The sequence below is a fragment of the Perna viridis genome, chromosome 9 (genome assembly GCF_037379345.1).
Source record: "Perna viridis isolate PV_CMFRI_1.1 ecotype Kerala chromosome 9, ASM3737934v1, whole genome shotgun sequence".
Classification (NCBI taxonomy): Eukaryota; Metazoa; Mollusca; class Bivalvia; order Mytilida; family Mytilidae; genus Perna; species Perna viridis.
In genome coordinates, this window is record NC_142453.1 from 5,475,385 (window position 1) to 5,500,806 (window position 25,422).

The following is a 25,422-nucleotide window of genomic DNA, read 5'->3' on the forward strand; positions in this document are numbered from 1 at the left end:
TTGAACCATAAGATTTTATCAATTAGAATTTTCCCACTAATTTTACTTGGTTAAAATCACTGCTTTTCACTTCCTGTTTATTAATGATTAACTATTAATGAAAGGCTGTATAATTTGACTGATAAGTGTGTTAAATGGAACATGCTTAACACATTTTATGCTTCTTTGACACATTAATGCTAGAACTATATTTCCTAAATTCAAATTTACCGGTATTACTAAATATGATCTTTCAAGGCCAGAAAGGAGTCAGTTGATATGAAGACTACATCTTAATTCTATTTGCAGAAATAATAGAATATCATTGAGCAGAATAATTACATGAAACATATTTACTGGTTTTAAAAGAAGTATTGAATGATATAAAAGGAATTACATTTGGACTATATTTTTGTGTAGTGTTCAGAAATAGTAGGGAAGTTCCAGTGATAGACCTGTGATATAAGGTATTTTGATAAATCAAAAACCTAAAAATGCAAGTGACTTTTTAACCACCGGATGATGATTAAATTTCTTAAGAGTTTTTCCACCATTTTACTTTTCCAAGGTTTCTACAAGTTACATTGGAGAATCCTATTCTTGATTTACATTATTTCTCCACTCTCTATAGTGAAATTAAAATTTTAACATGCTTGCTAAAGCTTGCATGCTGAAAATTTTAATTTTACCATCTGGAGTGGAGAAATTATTTGAACCATTCATTACTAAAGGAAAATTAAGTATTAAGCTTATTGGCATGCATGCATGGACCAAGAAAGATCTCTACTGTATATAGAAAGTATATTTATATTATATAATTAAGTTTATACTAATTTCCACCTCAATCTGTACTGCCTGAATTGTAGAAGGTGGGTTGGACACTAACTTATCAGTAAACTGCTTTTCTTACTTTAAAAGTTTCAGTTGACAAACCTGTTTATTTTATGTGATGTTTCAAGGATCTAGCCAGTCAAATTATAATTAGAATTATCGTTTTATTATTTTTATGGACGAGCAATCAGAGGATGTTTCAAGTAAACAGCATGCCTACCCTTCCAATGCACCTGGTCAGTGTACATAATTTAGCAAAGATGGTGAATTCCCTCTTAACTATTTGTTTTTCACTTGTTACACATTACACGTTTGTGCAGGTATTTCTGGAAATTCCTTTTTTTGCAAAGCTTTGCTTATTGGAACTAATTGCTGATTTCCATGTTATGTTCAGGAAACAATTCATGGGGGTACGGGTGGCTAAGTGTTAACCATGTATAAAATATGAATATAGAGGCCAACCTGTGTGTAAATGAGTACTACACCATACATAACATAATTTTTTATTCTAATATTACTGAATTTCTGCAGCTGAATCCCCCGGGATAGATATACATGTATTGGGTAATATATCATCAGACATTTATGGGAAGTCATATTAGAATTCCCAATAATTGTCAGGCAAAAGAAAAAAGCTCATAAAGTTTAATTATTTATTTAAGTGTAACAAATCAATTAACATGAAAAATAAAAAAACCTAAATATAGAAATAAATGTTATGTTTACATTCAGTTTATTTTTATAATGAAATCAAGTAAAACAGTATTAAAATGGATACCTCCTAGTTACATTTATGATTACAATACAGATTGTGGGATTTTGCATTTTTTCACACCTCCAGTAGACAGGTGACATGTGGAAAAGATCAAATCCCTCATAGCATATTTTACATATGCTTAATAGTGATTAAATGATTTTGTTAAGAAGTTAGACCTAGGGTAAGGGACACAACTCTTACAAATCATTGGAACGTTTGAATTAAGCATTTTTACATCAGTGTCATGTAAGCATCAAATTAACTTGGACAGATTTCATACTGCTTCAAATGAAAGCTTGATAGACTTTAGTGAAATTGAATATGATACAAGCACATCACTGATTTGAAGAGTTATGTCCTTTACCTTAGGTCTACCTTCTTAAATGTATCAAAGGAAAAGGCAGTGTAAAGATTATGTGTGTGAAATAACAAAACTCAACTAAAAATACATACTAAGTAACAAGTATGATCACTAACAAAAAGTTTAAATTTGATATTTGTTTTATACATAAAACTTTCAACTACATGTACATACATTTTTGCCTATTAAATTCAAGTCAAAAGGATAAAATATCACAACACAACCTTAGCCCAAAGAATGAAACAATACTAAGACTGTATTCATCCAATTTATTCATTTAACTAAGAAAATAAGGTTCAATTATAAGCTACTACACTGGTTTCCAATTAATTGCATATCGCTGTTTATCACAATGGAATTAAAAAAACAAACCATTTCCTATCTAACCTATGTAAAAAATTCTTACTTGCATAATGTAGCAGTAAGACCAACAATTTCCCTTCATTGCATAAATATTTTCTTTAAACTGTACCGAAAAGGGTAAAAAAACAATAATACATCGTTAGTGAAATCCCTTAGTTTTGTTTAGAAAGTATTTTTACAACAATATTTTCTTTTACCTTGACTTTAGACTAAGACATACATTTTTATTAAATATGCAATTATGTATTCCACTTGAACATTGAAAACATAAGATATTTTCCCATAAAATGATAATTTCTATTAATAGCATTTTTTTTCCTAACAAATAGACAACACAATTAATAGGAATACACTGTAATATTATTGAACCATTTTCTATGGAATCCTTAATTTTTATGCATACATTTTTCACACCTCTACCTACAACTCAACAGCTACAATCCTGCATGTATTTCATTCTATATATTTTACTTATGTCACTATTACCTATGAATTTCTATTCTGAATACAATGTATGGCACAAAATGAATTTATTTTGTTGCTTATCAAATATGAAGAAAGAAAAAAAAACAGATTGAGGTACTAATTTGGATTGAAGAAAATCATTCTTGGATCTCTTTAACATGGTTTCCATGTAAAAACAAAACAGTCTGATAAGAAATACAAGTTGTTTTTAACAAGTAAAAAATGTCCCCAACTCTTAACATGCAGGATGTGTTTGAAATATTAACACTAACTGAACAGGCCAATTGGAATATAAAATGTAAACCAACCAGTGTAACCATTTTACTGGATCAGTCTTGGATTTCTTTACACAGTAAGTTTGGAAATTATTGCTGCAAATAAGAGTGGGTTGTAATAGCAATTATTCAAACTTACATTAATAAATTCTTTAGCATTATTAAAAGCAAAATATTTATTATTATTGCAAAAGTAATACATGTAATTACATTTTAGCCCAAAATGACACAATCACAAAAAAATTGAGAATTAGGTGTGGTGCCGAGTACAACATGTACTGTTAGAGCAGTACCAATCATTTTCATTGGCATGGCATGCAGTACCTAAAATTTCTGTAAAAAACTATTAAACAGATTATACTCATTCTGCAATACCAATCAATTTTGGGCTGCTATGCCTCTGTTACTAAGCAATTCTAGAACTGCACAGGCAAAACAAATTCACCTGAATTGTGGATATAAAGTTTGTGACAAAGGAATCAAGCCTTCACATAAATTTCACATTAAAACCATATAAAAGTCACATGAATTTCATGTTAAAAGTCTGTGTAAATTTCACAAGCAGCTGAATAAGCATGAATTTTGTGTAAACAAATTTTGCCTCGGTAATAAAAATATCTTTAATAATATCAACCATAGTATCGTGTAAGTTACCAATTCAAGAATACGCTATATGTATAAACAAATAAATAGTTAATGCATACTAAATGTAAATGCAGATATGGTTTTAAATGGAAGTTTTTAAGACATTATATCTTTTCAGAGACATTCTAATGGATCCCAATTCTTTTTCTACTTTGTCCAATTTCGCTTCAACTCTCTCCTGTAAAAGAAAAAGTACATTTACTAATTTCAGACAACAAAAATTCAAAACAATCCTAATCAAAACCACTTCACTAGCCAGGGTATGACAAAACCACTTCACAAGCCAGGGTATGACAAGACCACTTCACAAGCCAGGGTATGACAAAACCACTTCACAAGCCAGGGTATGACAAAACCACTTCACAAGCCAGGGTATGACAAAACCACTTCACAAGCCAGGGCATGACAAAACCACTTCACAAGCCAGGGTATGACAAAACCACTTCACAAGCCAGGGTATGACAAGACGTTAAACAAACATTCCCTACACTGTCGTTTAGAGGTCTGACTAATATGAAATGTTCTGTCACACCTAAAGGTCATGCACTGATATTCTAGAAGCAGGTCTGGCCCCAACTCCGTCTGTCAAGTTGGATGAATTTTGTGAACTCTGAGACATAAGTTTTATTCCATAGACTAAACTTTTTTCACATTTTGAACATTAATTTTAACCAAAGTGAAATTATCTGTCAAAATGAAGTAAAATTTATGCATTTCCAATAATGGTTTTGACTTTTGTTATGATTTGAAAACAACTAGGAAGAGAAGACAAAAAAAAGAAAAAAAAATAAAAGAAAAAAAATAAGATAGCGGACAGATGGATAGATCAATGGATAAACTGACAACCATAGCGACTCATGTATACCCATATATAAAGTTTGCAGAAAGTAAAATGAAAAAAATACTGATTAAAGAATTAAGAATGTTAAATATAAATGATAACTTTGAATGTCTACTATTCAAGAATTTATGGAATAAGTACTGTTGAAACATGTAATGCCATAACTGTTAATCTTTAGCACAGGTTATGTGGGAGATTTTCCCCCACTGACAATGTCTCATGTTGGACGTATTTAAGTGAAAGCAAATTTTTGATGCATGTGGAAGATTTTATAGTGAAAGCAAGTATGCGATAAAAAATCATTTTTTTGTATTTTTCACAGAAAATATAGTAACTTTAACCAAAAACCCCCACAAATCTTATATTTTTTGTGGGAGATTGTAAATCTTTCATTGATGTTGTGGGAGTCTCCCCTGTAATGTAGAAGGGTTCACAGGCATGGTACCATAAAATGACTTGTATTCATGCATACCGTTTCTAGGCGTCCTTTCCCATGCAGTGGTATTCTACTCAGAGCTGATTCCAACTGTTAATAAAAATAAAACAGTTTATCAAACAATTATTATAAAAATTCTGAAATCAGTGGTGGATCAAGAAATTCAGAAAGAAGGGAACTGCTGCACTGATTTCCACTGTCAGATTTCTATAAAATCAACCAAATATTTGGAGCATCAGGGGAAGATTGCAGCCATATATGTATTATTAGGTAACTTCACCACCAGCTACTTAATTTTCTTTTATAAAGATTTAAAGATGCTTACTGCTGCATATAAATGTAATCCATGCTTTCAGATTTTTGGTGGTCTAGGTTTCTCATTTTTGTTATAGCTGTCTATGAGATTTCAGGGGGTTTGTGTACGTTGTGTGTTGTTTCTATCTCAGTTTTCTTCATTTGGTTTGTGTCCCTTGACTTGCATAATTCGGCATAGCTTTTTTAACAGACCATCGGTTTCATCTTAAGTATCAGTCAATATAAAATTCAGACACTGTCTTTGGTAAGGTGATTCATGGTGTAAAAAAACCCATGGATCAGCCGATACTTTTCTGGTCTACATATGCTACATTTTAGTGTGGAAATAGTCCTTTCTGTATTTAGATCTGTACTTTTGAGAAAACTACACTTTAACCTCCCACTAAAACCATCCAAATCAAACCAAATCAAGAACAATAACTCTTGTAAAGTACTAATTTCATGTACAATCTACATGAATTTTCTCTGAAAAGTGCAACAACCAAATGAAAAACTTAGGTTATGTGATCAGTGACTGTTTCTGAACAAGAAATAAGACTGAATTCAGTGGGTATTTGACATGCATGAATCACCTTCTGTCAGATTTTTAGAAAGATTGATACTTCAGTACTCATTTAGAATGTAGTAAACATCTATACTGCATGGTATTTTACCTTTCTTTTTTCTGCACTTAGATCATCATATTTATGTTCTAGGTCTGAAATACTGTCAATTCTCTGTTTTATTGTATCTTCTCTTGGCTGAAAAAAAAAATGCTAAGTTCATCAGTTCTATATACTTCCCTACTGTAAATAAAAAATGTAAGCAATGTTTTTGCATGGTTTTTGATATTGTATTGAAAAAAAAACTAGACAGGATTGTAATCATAATTATTTAAAGAAATTATATCACTGAAGGGGATATTGAGATCAATTGGCTTATTAAATTCATCTAAGAGGGGCGAACTGTTCATTTTAGGGAAATGGATATTAAAACCAAGGGTGCTAAATATTGAATTAGTCCTGGCATCCACTGCAATCATCATGGGCAAAAATTCTGCAGTCATGAAGAGTAAGTGCACTTACCATTGTTTGAACTGGTTGATTTTCTGGTGGTTTCGCCATGGAGGTATACAAGTCTTCCCATTGTGGCCTAGTAACATATCCTCCCGATCTTATCTTGTTTAAAGTATCTTCAACTTCATTCATATGCTCTACAATACAAAAAGGATTGAAGAACCTTAAAGGAATATTGTACAGGCTACAATTTATAATGTTGGTTTCTTGCTAGTTTAAAGTACTTTCGTGTATTTTTAAAGTTAAATTGTACTCTTGTATTGACCTTTGTATCACTTTATTACACACATTTGCACAAATATCTTTGACTAATATCTGTACTTTCACTGCATTTGTGTTTAAATGACATTAATTAATAGTGCAATGCAACTTAAAAAAATTAACTGGTATTAAATACCTTTTTGTAAATCATTGGGTGCTTGAACAACTAGATCACTTATAACAACCTTTTAAGTACTTTTCTGTATAAGGATCAAGCAAAATGTGTATAAGGTGTGGCACATGAAGAAAAAAAAACACAGATATTTTATTGCATTATCCAAGTACCTTTATCTCATTTCTTCCAGAAATAACCATCAAAGTATTTGTAAAGTTTGTTTTTTTTCAAGACATTGATAGGTAAAATTTAGTTGAAATGCACTAGGTTTAAATTAAATTTCTTGTAATTTTTTCCTATATATGCAGTCAAAAAATATTTATGTCACAGATGATCCAGGATAAATTTTAATAGTTTTTCAGTTGTTTTCTAGATGTATTGAATAGATTTATGGTAACAAGGACCACATTGAGAAAAATGATGTGCCACCAATTGCATGATTTTTACACAGAATGGTAATTAAATGTTGTTAACCTAAAACATTTACCTTGGCTGCCATTCAAAATTTTCTTTGGTTTCTTGCTCTTTGAACTTGGTTGATTTTTTGAATTATTGGGTGAAGGCTGAGTCTCCCTTAATCTCTGGGAATCTCCATCTCCTGGCTGCCTCCTTAGATCTCCTCCTCTTGGAGAACCTAGTCCATTTTGACGATTTTTATCAACACTAACATCAAACCTCGTTGGGCTTGAGAATTCCTCTGGATTTACAGATAATTTTGATGGTGGCCTTTGACCTTTATTGTTTGTCACATGACCATTTACAGTTTCCTGAGATCTCCTAGATTTTGTTGATTTAGATTTAGGAGAATTTGTTGGTGATCTCCTCCGAGAAAACTTAGGACTTCCACTACCTCCTCTACTCGGAGAATAATCACTATTTCTAGATGGAGTCTGAATATCACTTCCATAGAATTTTTTCTTCAGTTTTAACTTTGTTGGTTCAATTGGATTCTGTTGAACCTCTCTCATCATGTCTCTGAGTCTATACAGATCCTGCTCGGCTCTCATCACTGGAGAGACTTGGGATTCTGTTCTCTCCATAATACTGTTTAATCTTGTATCATTATCCTCATCTAGTCCATTTACAATTGATCTCAGTGGTGATTTTATTCTTGAATGACTGAAAAATGTTCAGAATTAACATATACTCAACAAGGTTAAAAAACTCAACAAAGTTTTTAATATTTTTTATAATTATATTTATGAATTTGAACTGTGAATTTTCTAAGTGATACTGTTAATCAAGTTAAGGCTGGGATTTTGGTAGTTTTTGAACTGTGTAGCTTTTTATAAGAACCAGACAGGAGGTGATTTATGGTAAAACAATAACAGAAATTTTATTGTAGTTTTGAATTGAGATTGGGACCTGCCTGATTTTCAGAAATAGCTGTATTTGAATCTTCCAGTAATTTCATAATTTCAGTTCCATCTCTATTTCATTTATCTTATCTACAAGTAAATAAAACTTGAAAAAAAATACCTTGCCAATTCTGTTGATCCATTCAACATCTCTCTGGTCAATGCACTTTCCTGAGTCAGTCTAGAAGTTCTTTCACCTCTAGGAGAGTTAACTCCCCTAGGTGACCTACTGACCCCAGTTGCATCATGTGGTGAGGGGACAGAATCAGCTGTTGGGACCTCAAAGGATTCATGAAAACTTCCATGGAGGCTGGAACTACTACAATTAAAATGTATGAAGTATTTTATACATTCAGAAATAACTATATTGAAATAAATATTGCATTGCAGTACTTCAACTATGATAGAATTTTGAAATTAAAAGGCTGTAAAAATTATTGAATGGGGACTGTGACAGTAAAACTTTGGCAAGGAATTTGGTGCTCTAATCACATACACGTAAAATATAAGGTAAGCATAATAGAGTTTTGATCAACTAATTACCCCCTCTTTATTCTGACACACAATGACTAAGTCTGAATCAATTTAAAATAAATTGGAAACTCAGAGAATAAGTTTTGATTTCACTCAATACACTATTTGCTTCATTACACTACAAAAATCATGAAACTTACTTCATTTTCTTGTGCAGGATGCTGTCATTTTCTCTGGACAATCTTTTATTTTCTAATTCTAATCTTGATACCATCCTAAAATGTACAGAATTGTCAGTTTTAAAATTAATATCTTAGTCAATGTGCAGGGAAGGCCACACTTTTAATACACAAAGTATAGAAATCAACACAAAAATCAATGTCTACTCCAGGATATTGGTTCAGATAGGAAATTGAACCATAAGACTATCTTTGTGGTGTAATATGTATTAAGAAATTAGGCAATTGAGTAAAAAAATAACTCTGGAGAAAAAACTGAATTACTGTCAGCAATGCTCAATAACTTGATACACCCCATTCTCCCATTTAAAAACATGCATCTTATGACCTTAAATTGATTTGGAGTGAACTCTAAAATATGAGAAGGGAATATGATATAAGGATTCAGTGAACATTTCATTATATTATGTTCAGTGTCATAGGAGGAGTAAGGAAGAAAAGATGGATGCCCTTTTGCGTGAAGAAGGAAGTACGAATGGAAGGAAGGACATCACCACCACTAATAATATACTCATTCAAAGAGTGGTGGTTAAAGGAGGTAGACATCAATCTCATGTAAGCATCAAAGTAACTTGGATTGATTTGATTCTGTTTCAAATGAAAGCTTGATAGGCTATGGTGAAATTGAACATGATACAAACATATCACAAAAGTTATGTCCCTTACCCTAGGTCTACCTCCTTAAATAACAGCATACTACTAACCTGTCTTCTTATAAAAAACTTCCTGTATAAAGACAATTACATTTAAAAATCCTCTAAGAATAGTCCTCCTCTAACAGCTCTGTAATTCAGGAGAAAAGTGGGAATGTAGAGGAAGGGAAATGGTATTTGGAACCTCCCTTTCCATTCCTCTAACAGCTCTGTAATGCAGGAGAAAAGTGGGAATGAAGGGGAAGGGAAATGGTATTTGGAACCTCCCTTTCCATTCCTCTAATAGCTCTGTAATGCAGGAGAAAAGTGGGAATGAAGGGGAAGGGAAATGGTATTTGGAACCTCCCTTTCCATTCCTCTAATAGCTCTGTAATGCAGGAGAAAAGTGGGAATGAAGGGGAAGGGAAATGGTATTTGGTACCTCCCTTTCCATTCCTCTAATAGCTCTGTAATTCAGGAGAAAAGTGGGAATGAAGGGGAAGGGAAATGGTATTTGGTACCTCCCTTTCCATTCCTCTAATAGCTCTGTAATTCAGGAGAAAAGTGGGAATGAAGGGGAAGGGAAATGGTATTTGGTACCTCCCTTTCCATTCCTCTAATAGCTCTGTAATTCAGGAGAAAAGTGGGAATGAAGGGGAAGGGAAATGGTATTTGGAACCTCCCTTTCCATTCCTCTAACAGCTCTGTAATTCAGGAGAAAAGTGGGAATGTAGGGGAAGGGAAATGGTATTTGGAACCTCCCTTTCCATTCCTCTAATAGCTCTGTAATGCAGGAGAAAAGTGGGAATGAAGGGGAAGGGAAATGGTATTTGGTACCTCCTTTTCCATGGCCATCAAACACAATAGAAGTGTTACGTGTTAGATTTACCTTTTCAGTTCTACAATCTCTGTTCTTGCATCATACAATTTGTTTTCAGTGCTACTAAGTCCCTCCTGAAAAGAATCATAAATTGTGGAACAGAAAATCTACAAGTAAAATGTCTTCAGAAGTTAACACAGCACAGGATTTTTATGAAAGTTGTGAAATACAAAAAGGCACTTCAAAGTTAATTAAGTGACACTAAGGTTAATTCTTATTAAACCATTAAAAAATTATCTCTTCATTACTCAGAAAGTTATGAGGTTGGTAATTACATGTTTAATTAAAGACTGTTCTTAATTTTGACCAAGTTATGCAAAATAAACAACTTTTGGGCAGTTTACGATTCATGAACCATGGAGAAGGATAAAAGAAAAATTTCTTATTCAAGCGGGAGGTATTCTAGACTGTAAGGGTGGGTTCATGTGCAGGGTAGTACATTTGAGTATACCATCCTCCTGAACTTATTGAGAAAGGGTGGTATACAACATTAAAATTCATCTTTGTAAACAAATGAAAAAAACATAGAATTTTATATGAGAAGCATCATATTTAATTTATATCATGCCAAGAGTGTTCTCCTCTTGAATTTTTATTAAAACAGACTTTGTTACATACCTTTGTCATCTGAATATCTCTCTCAGCAGCATCATACTTGTCTGAAATCTGTAAATAGAACCATTTTAATAATTACAATATCATTCAATTTGTGGATTTTTCAAATAGTCAATCTGTCAACAAAAAAAACTATGACCAACATATCCCTATGAAGTGCATTTTATGTAAAATCAACCTGTATATAAAGACCACCTGTTTCATAAAACCATGATTTTACTCACCCTTGGCAGGTCACTGAAGACAGATTTGGCTAAAGACCAAATAATGTTTTTTTTTCTTTTTTAAATGTTCCATAAGTTGAAGCACCTTGTACAAGTAGAAATGAGCTAAATGCAAATGAGATTATTAACAGGATGAGTTTTACAAGTTGCATGCTTTGTAGTTCTAGGCATATGCCCACTTGTCCAGGAAGTGGATATCAGAGAGCAACAGATATCACTAACAATGTATGCCCAACCTATATGAAGCCACACATCAAATCTGCAATGGGAGCCAAGATTTTTGTGACAAAATTAGAACACAAAACAAATATATTGATTTAATGAATCAACTCTGGTTAAATATCAAATGCAAATAAGAACTAAAATGGAAAACTACCTTTTGTATTACTCCCCTCTCTCTGGTTATCTGTTCAGTCAATTCATGGTTTGTCTGGAAGAATTAGACAATTTTAAGTTTATAACATAAAAATTGATGAAATTTACACATTGGACATGAACAAAACTTGAAAAATGAGAAAAACTCAGAGATGAGAGAAAACTTGAAATGATTTGTTTATGAAACTAGACCAAGATATATTTACATATTTGTTCATACCCACAGCAAAAAAATTAAAGGTAAGTACTTCCTCTATTAAAGTTACATGTAAATGGCCTAAAATTTACATGAATTCTTCAGTTGATAATCAGTGAGGAAAAAAACATGAATGATACATATGAGGCAGGTATTACGCATTGGAGGATGAAATCCTTAACTCAGGAAGACTCAATAAGCTTTGTTGAAAGGAAGAAAAGTCACAGGCAAAATATTCATTAACAAATGAATTTATGCATCTTCACTCAGACTGATTTTCTTTTGCTTGTGCTCAAAAATCAACTTGATGAAGTCTTTTTAACTGGAACATGAAAATTTGTTAACATATTGATAAATATCCTATGTTAGAGTATCCCCATAATCTATATTACCTTTCTAGCTGCCCTGAGTTTGTCATTTAGGTGTTTAACTTGATATTCAAGCTGTTGTGATGTCTCATCTTTCTCCCTGTAGTAAAACTGTAACTCCTCCATCTTGTTACGGAAGTTACTCAGTTTTGCCTGAGACTCATTAAAGTTTTCAGCATACTCTTTCTACAAAATGAGCAAAAGAAATAAAGTTGTAATTATTTGAGTAAATATTCTCAAATTAATTCTCTACTCATTGCAAGGAGTTGTGTTGAATCCTCCCCCCACCAAAAAAAAAAAAAGACCTAGAAGCAAATAAAAACATTAACTTAATATAATATGAGATAGGTAAAACTTGAAAACTTGAAACCCCAAAGAAACAGAAAATTCATTGAAGTTACAACTGATACAAATTATCCTTGTTATAACTTTTATGTTCCATTTTGATGTCATTAAAAATCAAAAGATGATATCTTTTCACTTTAAAAAAAATGTATTTTCTTAGAATAAACCCTGAAAATTAAGAACGATAGACTGTTCAGGAAATTGGAAACATATACAATTATGAAAACTGTTTACACAACAAAAGTGTTCCTCCATTTTGTTAAAGAAGATCATCAGATCAAGTAAAACCAGCATGTATTTATCAGGGGTCATTAAGCAGAAGAACATTGAGAATATGATTTTAAACATTGGATTATGCATTAAACTTACTGCTCTAACTTCTAAACCATGATTCCTCTGTTCAAGTTCTCTGGTTTTTCTGAAAAAAAAAAACAAAACAATTTCAGCTTATGAACATAGGATTTTGCCTAACTAGACACTTTTTATCAATTTGAATTTTCCTGTCAATTTTACTTGGTTAAAATTCCTGTTTATTAATCATAAAATATCAATGACAGAATTAAGATTTTGACTGATAAGTGAGTTAAATAGAACATTCTTTAATTTTCTTACCTTACTGTAAGAACTAAATTCCCTAAATGCTGTTTTATTACTAAACATTTTTAAGGCCAAAAAGGAATCTTCAGTTGATTTTGGTTTTATTTTTGCAGAAATAATAAAATATTATTGAGCTGAACAATTTCCAGAAACATATTTTTTGACTATAAAAGAGATATTGAATGATATATAAGGAATTACATCTAAACTACATTTTTGTGTAGAGTTCAGAAATAGTAGGGAAGTTCCGGGTATAAACCAGAGACATAAAGTATTTTGATCCTTAAGGATAAAAAAAAAACAAAAAAAAAAAAACACTTTACTAGTTTTGCTACAGGCATATTATGACTTTACCTAGTTAAATCAGAGATGCCATTCTCCAGATCCTCCATTTTCTCTCTCAGGAGTCTGTTTTCTATGACTAGGTTCTGGTTCTCACTAGAAACTTTCTTAAATGGTGACTTCTCTTCCATATCGGCCAGCAGTGATGACCTCAAGTCCCGTAACTCTTTCTCATAATACTCTCGTAGATCTGCCATATGCTTAGCATGCTTTTCACGTAAACTAACTCTTGTGCTGGAAAAAATTCAAATATCAATATAGAAGGGATTTTTTTCCTGTTAAACAGTTATGCACAACATCTTAAGATTTTCAGAAGAAATAATAGTGTGTAATATAAGCATGTGAGTTCCAAACACTTTTAGATCATTCTCTACTTGTACCATAATGGTATGTGTGCATGTTTCATGATGCCAGAAGGAAACTAACTTGTAGCCATGATAAAGAATGGAATAGTTATACAAGTAAAGTTATTGAGTTCACAGTAAGTAATAGTATTCCTTGTAGTGTTGTAGCAAGGTAAACTTTCTTTGCAAAAAAAAGTTTAACTAAAAAAAAAAATTCTCTAACAATTTTTAATTTTTAGTTCAGTATTTTTATCAAGTAGCTCAATCATGTACAAAAAGATAAATGCTGTAAGTACTACCTTGCAGACAGATGAAAATCATCAGAACTAGTGGAGTCTCCAGTAAGCACACTATCTCTTAATGATTGTTGTAATAATAACCTCTCCTGTTGTTGAACCTCTAAAGCACGCTGTAGAGATGAATTCTGTTTATTATCATTCATGGAAGGGGAGTTAATTCTGTCACTTGTGTTTCTACCTCTATTATCTCCCCTTGGTGATGTCTGCTGGTCCGACTGCAAGATAAAAACATTCCCATAAATTATTACCATTCACTTGGCACCCCATCCAGACAGTCTGAGCGGAAAAAGTACTCAGTCCCACTTGAAGTATGAAAGTAAACCAGACCATCATCAAAGGATATCAAGGTAACCAGAATCAACATAGCTACTCCAGGTAATAAGAAGAAATACATGTATGTCACAAATTTCACCAACAAGATATCTACAAGCTGATTCCTGCTATCTACTGATATACTACTAAAAAATACATGTATGTCACAAATTTCACCAACAAGATATCTACCAGCTGATTCCTGCTATCTACTGATATACTACTAAGAAATACATGTATGTCACAAATTTCACCAACAAGATATCTACAAGCTGATTCCTGCTATCTACTGATATACTACTAAGAAATACATGTATGTCACAAATTCCATGAACAAGACATCTACAAGCTGAAAATATCATAGACATCAACATTGAATTATTTAAGTTTTATCTAGGACATAACTCTTAATAATCAAAGAAAAGAAAAAAAATATTTATGTACAGTACTGAAGTTTGATGTTTTTCCACGCATTAAGTATTAGATATCTTACAATTTTAGAAGTTCATTTTTCTTTCCGAACTGATCTAGAATCTTTAAGTAAATTGATTTTATATCTACAATTACCTGTGTGTTGTTGATTTTTCCTCTCAAGATTGGATTTGGACTACTGTATACACCTGCTCTTGGTCGTTCTACATGCTCTGACCTAGAAGGTCGTTCCCTTGGTGACAGTGACTGCCGCATTATTGACTCTTGACTCTGACCTTGCAGTTCTGCATTAGACCTTGACCTTGAGGGTGAACCAGTAAATTCAAGTGACCTTCGAACAGGTTCCCTTGGAGATGAAATTTCTTCATCACTTGCCTCAACACCTCGTATATCTTTATAAATTTCCCTCCAAGAGGGTGACCTATTTCTTAGCAGAGAGTTATGTGTATGAAAAGTTTCCTGATATGACAAAGTTTTGTCTTTTTTCTCCAACAGATCATCAGTGGTTCGCGAAACTAGAGAATCATTGATGCGTGAATATTGGCGTGATTCATCATAAGAATGATGAATGGGACTTAATGAACGATTCAGGGATTGTGACAGTGCCTCCTTGTGAGTGTTAAGTTTCTCACGGAATTGTTTTTGTTGATCATAAAGTTCTCCTTCCATCTGCTGTTGGAGATTAAACAAATGCTCTTTATGGAGTCTATTCTGTTGCTGGAGATCAAGTTGGTGCTTTTCTTCAAGGGTATGAAACATCTGCATCCAAGTATTCTGAAGAAAGAGATTAATCAAAATGCTGTCAGCACTGGAGATTTTTTATTCTTGTGAAAATTGTGGCATGAACAAAATTGTGATTATACATTTGCATTTTTCATATTTAATATCAAGAACTGTTTTCTCCCTTACATGTAAGAACTGAGTGTCAATCTATACATCTATTCCAACTCCACACACAAATACAAATTTTGTTCCATTTCACTTTTTTGCTAAATTTATAAAACTGTCCATAATGTAATTTGCATTAACATTAAAAATTATATTAAGAGATTAATCATTATACTCAAATAAAATCAATTTCAGCTTAAGAAAATAAGTTTGTAGACACTTTTGCCAATTTTACTTGGCTAAAATCACTGCTCTTCACTTCCTGTTTATTAATGGTAAACATTTAATGAAAGGATGAAGAGTTTTACTGATAAGTGTGTTAAATGGACCAGGCTTAACAAATTTTATGCTTCTTGACACATTACTGCAAGAACTAATTTCCTAAATGCAAATCTATTAATAAATATCTTTCAAGGCCAAAAAGGAGTCCATCAAATCTTCTGTTAAAATGAAGACTAGATCTCATTTCTATTTCCAGAAATAATAGAATATTTTTGAGCTGAATAATTGCAAGAAACATATTTATTGGTTATAAAAGAGGTATTGAATGATATAAAAGGAATTACATCTGGACTCTATTTTTGTGTAGTGTTCAGAAATAGTAGGAAAGTTCCTGTCATAGACTGGTGACATAAGGTATTTTGATCCAAAAAACTTTGAAAGCACTTTCATAATGACTTGGAATATCAATTGCCTTGGTTTCAACTTCCATGAAGTTAGTGGTTGTTTTGTTTTATACGGTCATCAATAATCCTATTGTTTTACTTTTCAATTTTAAAAAAGAAAAGTACCATGAACCTATTGTTTAAAATGTACTAAATTCTTAGGTTAAACTACATATTCACATTCCAAATAAAATTTATAATTTTTATTAAAAACTTTAATGCTCTAAAAAATCAACATACCAACAATATTCTGACAAATGACAAAACAATGATACCCATCAATAAAAGTAAATGTCTATTGTGTGAGGTTTTTTTTAACATCCTTGACTACCTTGCTGGGTCTCACACGGACAGCAAATGTACATGTACAAATTTTTACTTGATATAGAATTAAATGGTTTGACAGGACCTTGTAAACCATTAACAATACTATTCTTATAGTAACATTATTTCTTTCTCTCATGTCAAATTCTTACTGTTTTCTTGTCATGTAATCGAATTATTTGCATTTTTGAAAAAATGCAGGTGTTACGTACCAGAAACTGAAATGAAGTCTTACACTAGTTATAATCAAAATTCCAAAAACTGAACTATCAATATGATTTACAGTCTGAATTTACGTGGCTTGTATGGAAGTATTTGTGTGGTTGTACGTTTATGTATAATTTAACCCAATTTGAATAAAATTCATTACATAAATGCATAAATGATTGTAAAAGTTACCTAATATCATCATAGCAATCTGCATTACCATTACATAGAAATATTTCAAGATTTGATGCTCTCTTGGAACCATGATAAGTGAGGGTAATTAAAGATTTTAAGCAATGTACCTTCAATAGTTGAGTTTTTTTCAATGTGCATATTTTTGTTTGTTTGTGGTAGCATTATGTACAATAATTAAACAAACCTGTTGCTCGTGTAGAGTTCTGTAACCAGGAACTGGCCCTGACCGAGGAGGAGTTGATACTGCTTCTGTAGATGTGGTATGATCATTACTGAAGGAACCAGTCAAATTCTTACTGGATTGGAAACTGTTTCCATATTTGGCATAGAGTTGTGACAACAGTGCACTGTCTGTTTCTGACATAGGTTGATGAGACTGAAATTGTTCAGGAGGAGGAACATGGGAGTTAGTAATGTTCTGCTGTAAAAGATTTCTCTGATATCTTACCATGACACTTGGATCTGATAAATCTATATCTCCTTCTGTCTGGTACAAGTTCCTCTGGGAAGACTGAGTTAGATTTGGTTGTATTCGTGTTGGTGATTGCACTCTATTTTGATAAATTGCCTCATTGTTAAGTCTCTGCTGGTTATCAATGATTCTCTCTTGCCTCCTACTAAATTCATTATCATGATCATCATGATGTTTAAATATGACATTCTGATTCACATGGGAGCTTGGTGTACCACTTTCATCATCAATGCTCCTTGATTGTGACAAATTGACGTGTGCATACCCAATACTTTCTTGTCCATTTTGCACAGGAATGGTTTGATCTCTTGGAATGTTGTTTACTTTGTAATCCTCTCTCGGAGATGTGATTGGGGAATGCCTATTCGTGTCATATGAGTTTTTCATAATTCTGAAAGAACTTTCCCCACTTCTTCCAGGAGATCTCACAGCATCTGAACCAATTGCAGACTGTGAATTGCTAAGTGCCTGCTGAGGAGTACTTGACCTTCCATAAACACTATTGTCTACTATTCTTCCATTATCCTGAATTAGTTCTTGTCTTTCCTCCTTTCTTCTTCCATTTTCTGTAGTGGGAATATCTGAACAAGTTCTCTTTTTATCATTGTAGGTAAACATTTCTCCTGTTTCAAGAACAATACACTCCTTCTCCCTTGGAGACAAGTTTCTACATACTTTGTAGTTCCCATAATTGATAGGATAATCAGGATAGTTAGGGAGAGGGTCAAGTTTTGGGAGACCTTGGCTGCCACATGGAGAATCTGGAAAGGCTTCGTCACTTTGTTGCCTCTCAAAAAGAATCTTATTCTTCTGGCTATCCTGAGAAGATTGTAATTCATTTTCAGAAGAAAGTCTCTCATCCCCGTTCTCCACATTTCTTGAAACATTTTGTTCAGTTTCAATTGTGTCATTCAATTTAATATGTTCAGAGATTTCTTTGATATCTTCTCTGATCTGATCAGTAACTTTATTTTTCTCAGCCTCTTTTTGATCTGTAACCATTGCAACAGCAATACTCACAGCAACAGGATTTACTGATTGTTCTGGTTCCCCTTTCCTGTTTCCATTTTCATCAAACTGAACCACTTCACTGGCAGAACTTCCTTCCTCTGAAAGAGACTCATCATCATCTTTAAAAGCACCAAGATCTAACTTGAGATCGTCAGAGTTTTCTTTGTGGACATCTTGTTCACCAGAGTACTTGTCAGAAGTTGCAACCTCTGCTTCAGTCAATGGTGACTCTTTAATTTCCTCTTCAGAAGAAAAGGATGTGTCATTGTTAAATGTTAAGACAGCACTGTCAAGAACATGTTTGACAATGATATTTGCTAAGTTACTTGTGTCAGTGGCTGCACTTTTGTCTTCATCATCATCCTCTGTTTCTTGCATCTGATCCTCAATAGTTTCCTCTTTTCTTTCATCTGCTTCGGTCTCATTTCCTTGAACAACTCTCCGAGTTTCATTATCCTCTTCTTCTGGTTTAGTTTCAGTTGAAAGCACTTCTTCAACTTCCACTGGAGCAGAAGACAGAACTTGCTCAACAACTTGTACAGTCTCATCCTCAACTGATTTTTCTACATCCGAGATCTCTGTTACAACTTCCTCATCTGATTTTACTCCTTTCTCCCCTTTCAGATTTCCACCACCTAATTCAATTAAATCTGGCTGTCTGGCAATCAAAAGATTCTCTGAAATCTCCTGGAAGTTTCCATTCTCATCATTTTCCTTTCTACTTTCCTCTTCATTTTTGGCTTCTTGTGTTGGTCCTTGCCCTACATGTAAACCCTCCTCTGCATTTGCCCCTGCCTCACTTTCTCCCTCTAATCTGTCATCATCTTTTGTTTGACCAGTATCATCTTTTTCTGAGGCCCCATTTTTAGTGTCAGTTCCACTTTGAGGATCAACACCATTTCCTTTCACACTGTCACCATCAACACTAACTAAATCAGTTTCTTCAATAGTTCCTGTTCCATTTTCAGTTTGTTCTTGAGTTTGACATTCACCATTTTCAGAAACTGAAACAATGGTTTCTGCCTCACTTTTTTCTGATTCTGATTTCGATTCATGAACATTTTGAATATCTTCCTTTAAAGATTCAGATTCCGAGTCATCACATTTTCCATTAGCCTCAATTTCATTTTTCCCAACCTTTTGGGATTCAGCCTCAGGAACAACTTGACCTGTGTCCCCTTCAGCTCCTTTATCCTCCATTTTTAGTTTCTCACCAGTTGTTTCTGTCTAAAACACACACAAAAAAAAGACAGAATTAAACTAACTTTCAAAAGTGAAAGTTCCTGGTCATTTCAGAGTTTCAAGTCAATGGTCCATTTGAGGAAAATCAATATTCCTCGATTAAATGTCAGTTAAAAGAGTTCAAGGTACAGATCTTAAGTAGCAGTCTTAATAAGAATCATGCAAATTCTGTAATATGCGATACACTCCCAAAAAAGCTACATACTTTTATTTTGTTAATAAGCTGTATAATAGGTCTATATGATGAATTGTATAATTATTCATTCCAATCTGTCTGTTCTTAGATGATAATTCCCAATAAAAAGCCGTCTGTTAATTTCTGCTTACTATAACGTTTAAACAAAAAAAAAAAAAAAATAAGGATTTCCAACCATGAACCACATTTTGCATGATTCATTTCTGGAGTGCTTCTTAAAAAGTCCTTGGTCAGGAATTGAAGGTCCAAAATCTTGGAGCACCACTCATGTGAACCCCTGGCTAAAACTATTAACTTTTGCATTTGAAGGAAAACCCTAAAACTGAAATGAAAATTAGTTTTCCAGTTTTCATTGTGCTACCTTTACTTGTTCAGTTTGTATGGTTTAATTGCCATGGTGATTGCTTATAGTACAATTTCAAAGAGGAATACCCGATGAAATGATAATTTTTTATCCAGATATTAAAAATCCATGAATGTAAAATCCAGTTACCTAAAATAAAATGCAAAATATAATACTCATGAATTAATGAACAAGAAATACATGTTCAATGTACTCTGTAGTTGTACATGTACTAGAAATTCAAGAAAGCTTCAACAAAGCCATAGTGTATAGCAGGAAATTTTATGTGAGGTCCTTATTTTTGCTATACTTGTGAGGTTCAGAGAGTCATGAAAATAAAAGTTTGCCAAATCTAAGTAAAGATTTTGCCCTGTTACATGTACAAAAATGTATCTCCCATAAGGATGAAGCTGTATTCATACATGTGAAAGATAAGAACTATGAAAATATAATATATTTATTCATAGAGCAAATTGTGAAATGCAACACACTAAAAAAAATACATGTCATACAGTATCTCATTTGCTTACTTATTTAATTATTTTAACAATTAGATGTATGTTTGTAAATACATAGCCAAATGAAAAAAAATTATTTTAAAAAATGTGTACATGTGCTTCTTGAAATTCATTATTTATAATGTCCACTAAGGAAATACTATAGAAAAAAAAAGCTACAGTTTATATCTTGTTTTTTTCTTTTGTTTTGTTCTTTTTTGGGGGACTGATTTTTAAGGTTTAAAATAACAATTCAATCCTTGAGAAAAATTTTGCCTTTTTTACAGTAAGAAAATCTAGATAATAGAATATTTTTAAGGACAAGTGTTTAAGAATTAAATGTGTTAAATTCTGAAGAAAAATTCTAATTGCATACCAACTCTTGAGATAAACACATTTAACATGCCTATTAAAGGGATTATGTAAATTCAATCTTGTTTGTTTCATTGTTAAATAATCATCAATTTAAACTTGATAATAAAATACTCACTAGTAAAGGGAATGAAATTCCAAAAATGCTAATACAATGTACAAAGATTTAAACTACATCCATGTACATGTATGAGTCTTATAACAATTTATCATGTTTGTCATTACATTTAGTTTGTTTTATTTTTCAAAGATCTTCCTGAAAATCAGAGTGTCGGGAACAGATATTTGATTTTAATGGAACCAAGATTAGAGCTGTAATCAAAAGAATCTGTTCCATGAATAAAGACTGTAAATAGTTACACTCAACAAAGAACACAAAATAATCAAAAATAACACATAAAATGAGGCAAAAGATGAGCAACTGGGAGCATGGACCAGGTGCACTGGTAGGGTAAGCATCTTATGCCTTTCTAGAGATACTTACTGAGTTCCTGGGTATACAAAAGAGGAAAGGAAAACTATGAAATGGTAAACCAATTGGTTCTCACTATGCAGATGGTTACACCATAACCATCTACAAATTCATGATGATGACTATATTACTATTGTAGTAATGACTGTAATCTTGAAGACAAAGATTAAGATTTTATTCAGGATTCTGTCATTATTACTGTTGTTTTAATTTGATGTTTTCCTCTATACTATAGTATGTACTATATATAGTTTCAGGACACATAGCCTGTGCTGGAATTTTATTTAACAATGAATTCTTTTGATTTTCAAAAAAAATATATTGTATTCACATGTACATGTATTTCAAATTTAATCCTTTTTATAACACCAACCCCCCTCCAAAAAAAAAAATCATATAGTTATTCCTGTAGTTATTAAGAGAAAATGTATATACTGTTACATAAAGCAATCTCTCCCAATGAATTTAAGCATTTTATATCGATAATTGCAAATGTTCAAAACTTACCAAAAGTGTAAATAATACTATCCATGAAATGTTATTTGATTAACCTGTGTCACATACAATATGTATGTGACATACTTGAAGCATCGGAAAATGTAGTCAATTTAAAACATGCCCAGGACGGAATTTGATTATTTGTTCTAAACCTAATCAATTTGTCCTTTTAAACCTATCTTTTATCAGCCTTCCTTTTACAGGGTCTAAGCAATAAATCTCAGGATATATAAAATCATTCTTATGTTTGCAATAACTTAACATAGATGATAATTTTAAATAGACGGTCAACGATTTAATGACAGCTATCATCACCTGTTGTGGTCTGTTTTGATATTGTTTGAGGTTACAGATGGATTAAAATGTCTATCAATCAACAGGTCGATTATTTACAGATTTGAATTGTAGGTCGATTATTTACAGATTTGAATTGTAGGATGGTAGTATTAAAATTTGTCCCGTCACCATGTCCTGAAAGTCATGCAAGGTAGCACAGATATTAACAATGTCCATATTTTTTTTAAGAAAGAATTGCATTACAATCTGATTTGAAATGGAGAGCATTAAAACCTGTCCTGTCATTGCATCCTAAGCCATCCTTAGAATAATAGAATTGGATGTTATAACAAATCAATTTATCTAATTCAAGTAATTCTGAGAAAATATTTTGTTACAAAACAGAATCTGAAAACCATGTAAATCATGTCAATAAAATTCCAATGATTTCCATTTCCAGCAAGTTTTACAATGAATATGAAGAATTAATAGTGTTTTCAATAACACTTAAAATTGTAAAAACCTTACATGCTTCTTCTTTTCAACATCAATTAAGTACCAAAGCATTGCCTAATTTAATATAATTTCAGACACAAGTAGCAGAGCTACTAATTATAGAATGGTGAAGTACAAAACAATTTAAAGCCTGAGATGCAACATAGTCAATTGTTACCTTATCCACTTTCCATATACAATTTGTACACTTTTAGTTAGCCTCCTGGTCACCTGTCATGTTTTATTGAATTTTCTGGACAAAGGCTGGTTACTATGTAAAATTTATACATGTATTTAAATACAAATTAACATACCATACACAAGTTATATAGTTAAATATAATAGAAGAACAGTGTTCCAATGTCCCCTACGACAAAAAAGTGCGGAAAACTTTAAATTCACTGGAATTTTCTAAGTCCAAGGGCCATAACTTCCGTAAAAATCATTCAACTGTTACCAATGTCGAACTTAATCTGTAATTCTTCATAATAAGGCCACATACCAAAAAACAAACTAATTTAGGAAAAGAATAACAAAAAGTGCAGAAAACGCTGACAAACAGACGCCCAGCATTTCCATGTCTCCAGTGAAAACAAGCACAGGTTAAGTTATTTTTATGCCTATGTGTACAGTTGTATGTGTAACTTCCTGTGAAAGGCATATTCTAGAGCACTTATTTCAGCCACATTGACTTCAAATCTATATGTACCCTGTACATGCACATGTTTCAGGAAAACAGATATGGTAAATATGACATTGAGACAACAACCCTACTGGGATGAAAAATGTCAGCTCAAGTAACACATGTGTCTTCAATGAATGATGAGGAAACCCTCACACCACTGGGCAGGTTTCAGATGTTTTAACATTATGGGGAAGGGAAGCAGGATGACTTCAACCTTTCAGTTAAGTAATTTCAGAATAATGGGGGGTAAATGCTGCATGTACATGTACATCTACATGTATCATAACTTCCTACAATGTACATGTACACTGAATCTACCGGTATGTACAAAATGTACACCATTTTGCATCTTGATCAATAGTATGATTTTAGGCTTTGCCTTTGAGGGACAGAAATATAATGTGTATGATATAACATTTTTCTTTGTTGATAGTGCATCTCATAATATTGTTATATATTGGTGTTGTATATACACTGTGATTTTGTTCCTTGTTTTTAAAGCAGTCCCAACCCTTTATTTTTGAGAATTTTTGCCGTATTTCCAACACATTGGGAAAATATGGTACAGGGAACAGAAACATGTCATATGGCGATCCGGAACTGAAAACTGATACTGAACTGACAAATACATAATCACAACATTTATTAGGCTATGACTTGCCGAAAAAAAAAACATTCCCCAGAGGTGAAAAAAATAATGGGTCGAGAAATCACATCCAGAGTAACATTTCACTGTCTTCTTCACCTGGTTTTCAAAAAATCATGCCTGACAATTGGGAATTTTCCTACCTTAAGGTAAAATATTTTTCAACGTTTTTGGGAAAGTCTACAGGGGAAACAGCCGATATTCGGCCGAAATAAGTGGGTAACAAAATCACTGATACGTGTACTATTGGGAATATGGGAGATTTCATCACTGTTCATATAAAAATGTACATAATATACATTGTAATGCAAGTTGTGTGTTCACATCAAAATTTCCAAAGTCATTTTTTAACCATGCTACAAATGTAACTCATACATCATTACCAAAATACTTCACTTCTGACAGACAGATTTGGGACATTTTTGTGACTAACCTAAGGTTTCTTTTGCCATTTTTGACAAGCATTAATATAGTCACTGTCTGAATGTGTCTCCAATACAAACCTGTCAAAAACTTTGAAAAATTAACCCCAGTTTTTAAGAGCATGTTAGCATTAACACAGTTATTTTTTTTCTTTGCACTCACCAATCAGGTTTCCTTTCATTTTTTTGGCACACTGAAGCAATTTATCACCAAATTTTCTTGATCTCAACATTTTTTTCACTTTTATATACAATCTACATGTACATATTTCTAAATTAGACAATGTTTGACTTTTTAGTTGCATGACTTTTATATTTGGGTCTCAAAATGTGCCAAAATTCGAAAAATTAAAAAACACGGATACATTTCATTTGTACCGATTGTAACAGAGAAAGCATACTAATGTATATAATCATGTAATTGTGAGGCCATTTGCAATGTAAATAATGATTTTGAAGCATTAACATTGGTGCTAGAGAAAACAGAAATAATTGATAACAGAAAAACTGTCCATAACAAGATTAAGACTGAGCTTACTTTCAAATCTCATGTGTGTAATCCTACAAATGATTCAGGTCGAAACTTGCGCGGTTATGGGCGCGTGTAACTCATTTTAGCTTGATTCTAGCGAGGTTTTGTCTTACTTACGAAGTCAAGTGATGCTTTTGTCACATGTAAATCAAATGTTGTCGATAAGTCAAACTAAAAATATAATTATTGATATCATTTTGTAGTTTGTCATCATTTTCGGTTATCAAAACAAATAATTTACTCGCCACTAACA

The 25,422-nt window shown here is 32.5% G+C and overlaps 2 protein-coding genes across 3 annotated transcripts in view; one reads left to right on the forward strand and one right to left on the reverse strand.

The window, feature by feature from the left end:
* Positions 1 to 25,422, forward strand: part of LOC148606438 (nucleoside diphosphate-linked moiety X motif 6-like) — a 75,627-nt gene that overhangs the window by 29,294 nt on the left and 20,911 nt on the right. The gene's annotated exons all lie outside the window — the stretch shown is intronic.
* On the reverse strand, positions 1,450 to 25,421 carry LOC148606441 (uncharacterized). 2 transcript variants are annotated; one of them, XM_088544118.1, is made up of 17 exons: positions 25,287 to 25,421; positions 17,195 to 19,720; positions 14,867 to 15,505; positions 13,988 to 14,202; positions 13,357 to 13,578; positions 12,775 to 12,823; positions 12,085 to 12,246; positions 11,498 to 11,551; positions 10,901 to 10,948; positions 10,292 to 10,356; positions 8,732 to 8,806; positions 8,179 to 8,376; positions 7,187 to 7,818; positions 6,333 to 6,460; positions 5,922 to 6,008; positions 4,990 to 5,043; positions 1,450 to 3,854 (listed from the first exon to the last, which is right to left on the reverse strand). In XM_088544118.1, exons 2-17 carry the CDS (start codon positions 19,691 to 19,693, stop codon positions 3,759 to 3,761), a joined length of 5,223 nt encoding a protein of 1,740 aa, XP_088400244.1. In that variant the 5' UTR covers positions 19,694 to 19,720; positions 25,287 to 25,421; the 3' UTR covers positions 1,450 to 3,758. The 2 variants fall into 2 exon arrangements, with proteins under 2 accessions (XP_088400244.1, XP_088400245.1); XM_088544119.1 differs by having other exon boundaries at positions 25,176 to 25,421.